General features: G+C 41.9%; 2 protein-coding genes across 2 annotated transcripts; one reads left to right on the top strand and one right to left on the bottom strand.

Moving 5' to 3' along the window:
* Positions 1 to 21: 21 nt before the first annotated feature.
* eif2s1b (eukaryotic translation initiation factor 2, subunit 1 alpha b) lies at positions 22 to 4,342 on the bottom strand. Its single transcript, XM_012835636.3, has 8 exons — positions 4,172 to 4,342; positions 3,448 to 3,690; positions 3,288 to 3,367; positions 2,777 to 2,928; positions 2,563 to 2,669; positions 1,932 to 2,029; positions 755 to 898; positions 22 to 582 (listed from the first exon to the last, which is right to left on the bottom strand). Exons 2-8 carry the CDS (start codon positions 3,686 to 3,688, stop codon positions 457 to 459), a joined length of 948 nt encoding a protein of 315 aa, XP_012691090.1. The 5' UTR covers positions 3,689 to 3,690; positions 4,172 to 4,342; the 3' UTR covers positions 22 to 456.
* A 765-nt stretch (positions 4,343 to 5,107) lies between these two features.
* atp6v1d (ATPase H+ transporting V1 subunit D) lies at positions 5,108 to 9,454 on the top strand. Its single transcript, XM_012835622.3, has 9 exons — positions 5,108 to 5,322; positions 6,017 to 6,134; positions 6,724 to 6,803; positions 6,890 to 6,957; positions 7,271 to 7,315; positions 7,648 to 7,751; positions 7,864 to 7,930; positions 8,135 to 8,213; positions 8,540 to 9,454. The coding sequence occupies exons 1-9, from the start codon at positions 5,282 to 5,284 to the stop codon at positions 8,682 to 8,684; spliced, it is 747 nt and encodes a 248-aa protein (XP_012691076.1). The 5' UTR covers positions 5,108 to 5,281; the 3' UTR covers positions 8,685 to 9,454.
* The last annotated feature ends 382 nt before the right edge of the window (positions 9,455 to 9,836 follow it).

Below are 9,836 nucleotides of genomic sequence, written 5' to 3'. Positions count from 1 at the left end.
CTTGGCTAACAAACAACGTAATCATATCCAATGTTTTATTGAATTCGTATGAGCAAAAAAAAAAGCAAAAGGCCCTACACATGCACAGATATTCCAATGTGTTATAGGGCCTGAAGGCTGGTCTAAACAAGTTTAAACCCCTTAGCACCCTCCCATCTGAGCAAAGATCTGTAAGGTGAGGATGTAAGGATCTTCTTTGCACATACAATACTGTGAAGGCCACTGCTGCTGAGTAAAGTAATGTGAAGTTTTGTTTTATCTAAAAGGTAGTAAATTATCCTATCAAATAGCATTGTCTGCATTTTGTTGATGTCCACAGTTGGATTATGAGGTGAATCTCACATCAATCTAGAACGAGTCATAAAATACAGAACCCAGTTCTTATTTTGAAAGGTCAATGAGTGTATTGGGTGATTGACTTGACTCCACGCTTATGTTTGTTTCCGTTCACTTTGGTCAGTCTTCGGCCTTAGCCTCCATCTCTTCCGCGTCGTCGTCACCGTCCACTTCAGCGTTCTCTCTCTCCAGGCGCTCCAGTTGTCTCGCAAGCTCGGTCTCGTCCGTGTCGGTCACCACTTTAGGCTGCACAAAGGTAAGGCAAATTCATCCATAAGACATTTCACAGAGATGTCATTCAATGAATAAAGACAAACAAACCTTATGTTTAATGTTAATCTTAAAAAACTTCAGAGCAGTAACTTGGATCCTAAGTGGGCTTAGGTTTGAAATGTAATAACATATTCTAGTCGAGTACCTCCATCTGAATGTTGAAGACGCCCCTCTTCTCCTCGATCCTCTCCTTGATGGCGGCCATGGCCTGGTTGAGCATAGACAGACCCTCTGTGCGCTCCAGCGTGGTTGTGGTCATCACATACCGTGGTGGTGCAATCAGGTTAATCTGAAGGAGGCAAAGCATTGGTAAATAAAATCATGACATTAGAATACTGTTTGTGTATATATTTTAGAAGTGTTTGTGTATATATTTGTAAAAGGTCTTAAGTGCCATATGTTAAAATATATGAAATGATCTTAGGACCAAGTACTTCTGCTCATTACACTGTTCAAATGATGTTTAACGTACAACTTACTCAATGGGCAACATCACACGCACAGAAATAAGGCATGTTTTGTTACGATTAAGATTTCCACCTAAAGGACATATACACTCACCGGCCACTTTATTAGGTACACCGGTTCAACTGCTTTTAATTAACTATCTAATCAGTAAATCACTTGGCAGAAACTCAATGCATTTAGGCATGTAAACATGGTCAAGAGGATCTTAAATTCAAACCAAACATCAGACTGAGGAACAAAGGTGATTTAAGTGACTTTGAACGTGGCCTGGTTGTTGGTGCCAGGCGGGCCATCCTGCCTTGTATCAATGGTTCATCAGGCTGGTGGTGGGGTTTAATGATGTGGGGGATATTTTCTTGCCACACTTTAGGCCCTTTAGTATCAATTGAGCATCATTTAAACGCCACAGCCTGCCTGAGTATTGTTGCTGACCATGTCTATCCCTTTATGACCACATAGTACCCATCTTCTGATGGCTACTTCCAGCAGGATAACGTGCCATGTCACAAAGCTCACCTAATCTCAAACTGGTTCCTTGAACATGACAATGAGTTCACTGTACTCCAGTGGCCTCCACAATCACCAGATCTCAATCCAATAGAACACCTTTGGGATGTGGTGGAATGGGAGATTCGCATCATGGATGTGCAGCCGACAAATCTGCAGCAACTACGTGATGTTGTGACAATGCCAATATCGAAAATCTCTGAGGAATGTTTCCAGCGCCTTGTTGAATCTATGCCATAAATAATTAAGGCAGTTCTAAAGGCAAAAGGAGGTCCAACCTGCTACTAGCAAGGTGTACCTAATGAAGTGGCCGGTGAGTGTATGTGCAACAGACAGATGCCTCCTACCTTGATTGGCATAGCTTCCGTAGAGCAGTGGAGCCCTGCTCTCAAAGCTTCCTTTACTGCATCAATGCCCTCATACCCGTAACACGCCACCTCAATATCTGTAAACAGTCAGAGCAGGGTAGGGGGTCAATGTCTTAGAAAAGCTCCTGGGCACCTGAAATCACCCATCACAGGAAACCACAGGTATTGATTAGCACTGGGCCTTTTTTTTTTTTTTTTGCCCTGTGCCTGAGGGACCCTTGCACCGCATGTTTTCCCCTTCCCTCTTTGCATCAGCACACTTGATTAAAGTCACTCTGTAATTATAATGCCCTTCATAAGGTTAATTGGGTGTGTTTGGTAAAGCAGGGAGCAGCAGTGAGAAGTTCAGAGATCCCCCAGGGAAAGGCTGACACACCCAGGATTAGAGAACTGGCAGAACATTTTCCTCTTTCAGTATGAATATACAGAAACAATCCATCCATGAATACATACATAGCAGCACTTTGCTAGATTGTATAATGCCAAGGATATAATCCTTGATCTGAATATAAGCAGGTTATATTTCTAATAAAAGTAAGAAGTTCTCTGTGTATGCAGATGATTTAAAAAGATTGTAACATTTTTGGACGGCGGTGATTTTTGGCTGTACCTGCTCTGATCTTGACAGCCTGGGGAGTAAGTCGCCTGTTGATATTATCAATGAGAACTCTCTTCTCCTCTTCCGTCAGGTCCAGGCAATCAAGGATTGCGGGGTCCCTGAGATGAATAATTAAATAATTAGTATCCAACATAACTGTCAAATGAGCAAATAATGGTGAAACATTGTCTCGCCAAATACGGCATGAATCAGGTGCAATACTCACGACACAGCTTGCTTGAAGACGTCATAGGCACCATAGCCAGGCTTTTTGTACTTATCATCGTAGAACCAGGCGGTCCGCTCGTACAGACTCTCCAGCTGCTCATCCTTAGTGTACTCCAAAACCTCAGCTACATGCCGCAGGATGCTGTACACCTGCACAAAATGAGTTGTAATTGTATGTAAGACACACACATACACCTATACAGCCCAAGCAATAATACTATTAACAAAACAAGAATAACACACACTAGCACAAGCTTTGTTGTACTAGTATGAAGCTGGGTACCACACCCGTCCTAACACCCTCACCACATCGGTCATATCCAAGAAATGCCACATGCAAGACTGACTTTATTTATTTTCATATAATCATAAAATCTAAAAAAGAATCGTAATGTGCCAACTAATGTGTAACGTGCTCACCGAAACAGATAACCATGGCTTAGTAAGATGAACATGAGATGGTAAACAGGTCTGTGTCAACCCTTGGGTGTATTGACTGCTTGACTTACTGTCTTAGATTTGGTAAACTTGTCCTCACACTTGATCGCTTCCTCTGGTGACACTCTTCTCTTTGACAAGTCAATGTAGCCTGAAGACAATGAAACATAGCTTAGAGACGACTCGCCACATCACAAAATCTATCGCCACAGGTTAAAGATATTAGCTCACCTTTCTCCTTGTCCACTCGGATGACCACCACGCACTCATTGCGACCGATACGGATGAGTTTGTTGATGGAACGGATTCGTCGACGGGAGAGCTCACTTAGCAGAATCATGCCCTCAATATTGTTGTACTCTAGTAAGCTGACATAGGCTCCCATCTCAGCGATGGAGCGCACGTTCACCATCACGACATCCTCCACCTCAGGGAACCGGTGCTGGTAAAACCTGCAACTAAGCCCCGGCATCGCTGGAGAGACACAAGCGACTGCATTAATGTTTCCATCACTACATACAGCCCAAACCACATCAAATGTCCCCTCTGATCATGACGATGACTGTCTCTAACCGACAAGTTCCCAAAACCATTGAGTGACATTTTCGTTGTACAAATTAGCTGCCCGGCTAGCCAGTTCAGCTAACTACTGCTTGGTGGAGTCTAAATTAGCCACTCAACCTAGTATGCTAGCTATCTTGCTGAGAATGGACTATCTGTACACTTCTTAAGCCCACAAATGATCAAATGAATAAGTTAACACGAATAACATCCAACTTCACAGGTAATTTATATAGATCACGTACAAGCCGATTGCTAATATACGGACCATCTGCTTCAACAGAATACTTCCCTCTGTCATGCGGCACATGCAGACTAGCTAACGTTAGCCTCACACATTTCATTCGTCGACAGAATGCTGTGTTTGTATTGAATTTTGTACTAACAAACTCACCTTTACTTTATATTCACTTTACGATGATGTCTATTTTAAATCGGCGGAATGTTCCTAAAATGTGTACCCAATGCGACACAATAATTGGTTTCAACTTTGCTCAAAATCATCCAAGTCACCAATCCACACCGCACCAGTTCACCCGGAAGCAATTCTGTCACACATGACCTCAGAAAGATTGTAGAATACTAACCAAGATAGTCCAACGTCTATAGGAAGGGAACGTAATCGAGTCGCCCCCTGGTGGTTATATTCCCTAACGCAGAGCAAAATGAATGGGATTCTCCATAGAGACGTTTTTAGAATCGAAAAGTTAGAGAAATGGTTTCCAAGATATATGCTTGAGATAAACTTGATTGATTCTGGTGATCATAGTTGGTTTGCAGCCACAATTCGAATTTGTTTAATGGTTTTTTTTGTAACGAGGTGATGATACGGAACTACAATTAATATGTCGTATAGATGACTTCAATGGATTGCGCGCCTCACCTCACTAATCAAAATACCGATGTGTATTGCTTGGCTGGCTTAATATCTTTGTAATAATGGAAGGAATGGTGATGACCATTACAGGCATGTGGAGTAATGTCAGCAGTCCCTCAGTCCCTCCGCCCTTCTAACGCCAATCTCCTGATGCAAGCCATAACCTTTTGTAGATGGATTACTGCAACAGTATTGTCATTCAAATAATAAAGATGATCGAAGAGATTTGTACGGCATAGTCATATTATGAAAATAACGTGGATGTTTCCGCCTCTAATATTACACCACGTATTCACCATTTTAATATGAAACACCAAATACCAAATACCAAAAATGGTATACCCAACAAATGTGTTTATTTTCTATCATGAAAAGATAGACAAAAATATATTGGCTCTGAATTTACTTCTCCCATGTATTCACACCCTGCTGTCAGTGAATCCTACGTGTTTGTGTCACATGACTGCTTATCAGCTGATTCTGTGCCCTACTGAGGACTATGAGGATCACGACGGAGAAATTGCGTTTCAAATAAGATCCTTCTGTTCCGTAATTTAAGATCTCGGAATATAATATTTTTTGGAGCCCATTGGATTAGTATATTATAGGTGATTTGAAGAAAAGAAGATGTCGTCAAAAGACCGTATCGACGTTTTTCCATCTAGAATGTAAGTAGCGTTGGCTGCGTTAACATTAGCCCGCTAGCTAGTGAGCCTGATGCAAGGTTAACTAGTGTTATCTTTCTTTTGTGAAAATTATGTTACATTGTAAATAACAAATATGATAGGCCACGTAATAGACTGTTCTGCAAACAGGAAGTAAAGCATATTTGTTCGCCGTAAAGGTAATAAGACCATTGTTTAAGTTTCCACTTAGGTAAATAATTTGCTATCTAGCTAGCTAGTAACCTGCTGGAATCTGTCACTTGAAGGTAGCTAAGAGGACCTAGCGTTCTTTTCCTGTTGTTAAATTTATGCAAAGACTTAAAGCCAGGTTGTAAGCCTGCTATAATATTTATCCAAGAAAGTCAGAGTACATTAACAATGTTATCAGGCCTAAGTCTGCTCAAAAAACGGAAGACGTTTTACAGTCATGTGAGTTTTGCCTGTGGCAGTTTTCATGTGATGTGCTGTCAGAAGGTGAGCTAAGTCAAGTCTTCCTAGGCCACCACAACAAAATCCTCTCTGACACGGCGACTAAATGGTGCAGACACTGATACTGGGACAGACAACATTTATAATGTGTCACTGTCACACTGTGACAACATATAAACCCAAAGTGGGGAGAATAACAAAATATTGAAATGACATTTCTCGTTAGCACGTGAACTGTTGTGATTAAATCTTTCTCACTGATTTACAGGGCACAGACCATTATGAAGGCCCGACTGAAAGGAGCCCAAACCGGGAGGAACCTGCTCAAGAAAAAGGCTGATGCCCTTGCCATGCGCTTTAGGCAGATCCTTCGGAAAATCATCGAGGTAACATAACAGATAACTGGAAATGCACACTGCACTACTACAAAGCTCAGGTCTTTTGGGATCTTTAACATATATTCATAAATGTATTAAAGGTACCGTCCGCTATTCAGTTTTGCAAAAGGTTGTTGATATTTGAGTCCAACAGCCAATGGAATTCTACCTCTCCCTTCCATTCTCCTGAAGCACCATGTTGATTGGCTAAGATTGTTTATGGCTCGGTCAGAGACACTATGTTTGTCTTCCATTACTAGAGCTAGGACCAGGAGTTTTGACTGTGCTAGAGGGCCGTGAGGAGCTATTTGCTGAATTTAACAATTAATGTATGGGATTGGAATCTTGGACTGTATCTTAAATTTTTCCCAGAATGTGTGTTGAGTGGCCCCTAATTTGGAATCAGACTGAAATGACCTCTCTATTCATTAATCCCTAAAACTGTTGATTACCCACATCCATGACAATTAACCTCAGAAGAAAAAAATATATATTAAGGCAATATTTCAGTGTTTTATTGTTTTCAGTATAAGAGGCAGGTGAAGTTTCATTGGTTACTGGGAAAACATAGTGATTGAATCAAATTCTTTCTCTTTAGACTAAGACTTTGATGGGAGAGGTCATGAGAGAGGCTGCCTTCTCTTTAGCAGAGGCCAAATTTGCTGCTGGGGATTTCAGGTAAGGAGCAAACCCATAGATTAATGAGCAGATGTCTTTGTCAGTGTATTCATCGTTCATCCTCATGAGACTCCCTGTCTTCACAGCACTACGGTCATTCAGAATGTCAACAAAGCCCAGGTGAAGGTCAGAGCAAAGAAGGACAATGTTGCAGGTGGGCTTTTAAATCGCACCACCCACATAATTGCGGTCACTGTAAAATGTTGTTTTTAGATGTACCTGTTTTACAGATGTGTGAACCCCCCCAGCCGGTAGCACAAGGAATTTAACATCTTGTTTTGTATATAACTAAAATTGTCTGTTACGTCTAGATATGTAAAAATGTACCCACAAAAGAATGACATTCTTAAAAAAAAAAATCCAATGACCCACCTCCCTGTCTACGCACTTTCCATAGTCAAGGAATAATTGATTTAATTGATTGATAATTCATTGTTTATTAATGTTTTATGCATGTTTCTTTTCAGGTGTTACCCTTCCTGTTTTTGAGCATTACCAGGAAGGAGGCGACAGTAAGTGCCTATCTCTCCCTAAGGCCACAAGATAATACTAAGACATCCACTGTGGATCATCAAATTGTGCTTTGTCGTAATCAGTGGCGGTTCTAGCTTTGCGATGGCCCCCTTTAGTGATCTGTCTGTGAAACAACATATTCACAGTGTTATGAATTAATTGTGATTAGGTCAAAATTATTCTTTAAAAAAATAAATAAAAAAAAGGCCCATGTTAGATCCACTGGTTTGAAGGATTGCAACAAAGCCCAATATTTTGAGTTTAGCAGACCAAGTATTTCACTGTGTGGAGTGGAGACTGTATGAGTCTCATTGTCTCACTTGTATCCCAGGCTATGAGCTGACTGGTCTGGCCAGAGGAGGGGAGCAGGTGTCCCGGCTGAAGAAGAACTATGCCAAAGCCGTGGAGCTGCTTGTGGAGTTGGCCTCCCTGCAGGTAGGGGGCGCTCCTCTCATAGACAAGGCATTTCTTGTCCATTGCAGTTTACGAAATGAGGTATTTCGAAGTAATGGTCATGGTAAACATAAAAAGGTTCCTTTGTCCTCAGACATCGTTTGTCACACTGGATCAAGCCATTAAGGTCACCAACCGCCGTGTCAATGCCATTGAGCATGGTAAGACCACCCCCCCCCCCCACACACACACATCAGTAGTCTCTCACTCTGCATTGAGTGTTTACAGTTGTTAACCAGTGTTACTGACAGCGATCTATAACTGTTGTACAATGTTTTGTAATACTGTGGCTGAACACAGTCGTGGTACTGGTGCTAGGTCCAGGTCCAGACACATCCAACAACTTCCTGTCTGTCTCCCCACAGTGATTATTCCCAGGATTGAGCGCACCCTGACCTACATCATCACGGAGCTGGATGAGAGGGAACGAGAGGAGTTCTACAGGTGAGTGCTCCCCACTGTGCCAACAATGAGCTGGACCATTACATTCTCTAGGGGGACTAAGTTGCTGTCGTTCGCTGCATGTACATAGACTACACAGGGACATTCATATGTAGTCATCATCCATTCAACAAAATGACAATATCATGGTGTTCCTTTTCAACTGTGGCTCTTCTTATTCTTTTTGGGTGACCTTTGCTAAAGACAAGTCCTAATTGTGTCATGTTGAAGGAACTATCAAAATATAGTGTTGTCTTAGCCACACTTGTGCTCAGTTGATCAATGTGTCTGTGCTGAATTGCTCTGGCCTGTTCTGGTTTGGTCGTCAGGCTGAAGAAGATCCAGGAGAAGAAGAAGCAGCAGCGCGAGAGGACGGAGCTGGAGATCGCCGCACGTCTAGCAAAGCTGGGGCCCGTCGCCGAGCCTTCTAACATGCTTACCGACGAGACCGATGAAGATATGCTCTTTGAGTAGAATTTTCCGGCATTGGCGAGTGCGGGCAGATGCCTGCCCTTACCACCTCCCATCGTCCTCATTCCCTGACAGGGCTTTATCTAAGTCCTATGGTCTTATTTATTTCTGTGCCTCCGTGGCCAAACAGAACGTCTTGTGTAAAAAAGAAAAAGAAAGTATTTTCTCTTCTCATGTTCGTTTTGTTTTGAGTGTATGTTCACGTCTGTAATGTCGGTTTGCTTTTTTGTTTTGCTATATTGTTTACAATGTGCATTTGGGGGGGTTTGAGTGTCCACATTAGCACACACAAGCAGGATTGCAGTAGTGTGCTACGCACAGCATTCCCACCTATCTATACACAATAGCTTTGTGGTCCTATTGAAGAACACATACTACATTTGGAGCTCTTAAATCTCTCTCTATAAATACATGTATATGTTCAATGGTTAAAGGGAACGGTTCAGACACAAACTACCACGGTAGAAACATTCCATGCAAATACTTGAGTGTACTTGTGTAACTGCGGTCACCATCACAGCTACAGTTGCAACTTCGGACAGTATTGCATGTTATTTCACTGTGTAGTAGAATGGTGCAGTCTTCCTTTAGTGATGTGGTACTGTTCAAATAGTGAGACATTGTTTCAAATCGTTGTCTCCTTGGTTCTTTTGGCTCCCTGATTGGATAATTGTTGATGTTTATACTTCTCACCCTGCCGTGGTTTCTGTAGTGTCTGTGCCTCCATTACCTGTCAGAAAAGATATCAACAATTAAACTGGAATCAGACGACAGATTACTGTTCACTGTTCTGTTCCATGCAACACTGCACATGTGTGTTGTTCCCACAGTTTTGTATTAGGGAAAAAATAAAATGAATCTCCAAAGTAATTAAAACAGCACCTGCGTGTGATAGGAGTGTCATAAACACAAAATGAATAATCAGAATAAGCTCAAATCTACACAAAGCTACACATCTGGGATGCAAAAATTCACTAGACCATTGACAAAACGATGATTTGACAAGCCCATTCATCCACATAGGTGTGTGCAGGTGTGGTCAGAGTTTGAATACCAAACGTTCTCTTCTCTCATTACCTGCCATCCGTCCCACGCTCATTATTTGATCCAATGCTGGCCACAGGCCTCACCTCAGCAATCTTTGGAGTCATCAGG

This window comes from Clupea harengus, chromosome 15 (genome assembly GCF_900700415.2).
Source record: "Clupea harengus chromosome 15, Ch_v2.0.2, whole genome shotgun sequence".
Classification (NCBI taxonomy): Eukaryota; Metazoa; Chordata; class Actinopteri; order Clupeiformes; family Clupeidae; genus Clupea; species Clupea harengus.
Note: the sequence above shows the minus strand (reverse complement) of the source record. Positions and strands in the feature narration are given on the sequence as shown.

Excerpts from the sequence above, each read along its gene's own strand:
- atp6v1d (XM_012835622.3), top strand. The coding sequence starts at position 5,282 with ATGTCGTCAAAAGACCGTATCGACGTTTTTCCATCTAGAAT. Across the intron at positions 7,316-7,647 it reads TTACCAGGAAGGAGGCGACA|GCTATGAGCTGACTGGTCTG; the intron begins GTAAGTGCCTAT and ends CTTGTATCCCAG. Across the intron at positions 7,931-8,134 it reads TGTCAATGCCATTGAGCATG|TGATTATTCCCAGGATTGAG; the intron begins GTAAGACCACCC and ends GTCTCCCCACAG.
- eif2s1b (XM_012835636.3), bottom strand. The coding sequence starts at position 3,688 with ATGCCGGGGCTTAGTTGCAGGTTTTACCAGCACCGGTTCCCTGAGGTG. Across the intron at positions 2,670-2,776 it reads GTCTTCAAGCAAGCTGTGTC|GGACCCCGCAATCCTTGATT; the intron begins GTGAGTATTGCA and ends TATTCATCTCAG. Across the intron at positions 583-754 it reads TCTTCAACATTCAGATGGAG|CCTAAAGTGGTGACCGACAC; the intron begins GTACTCGACTAG and ends ACCTTTGTGCAG.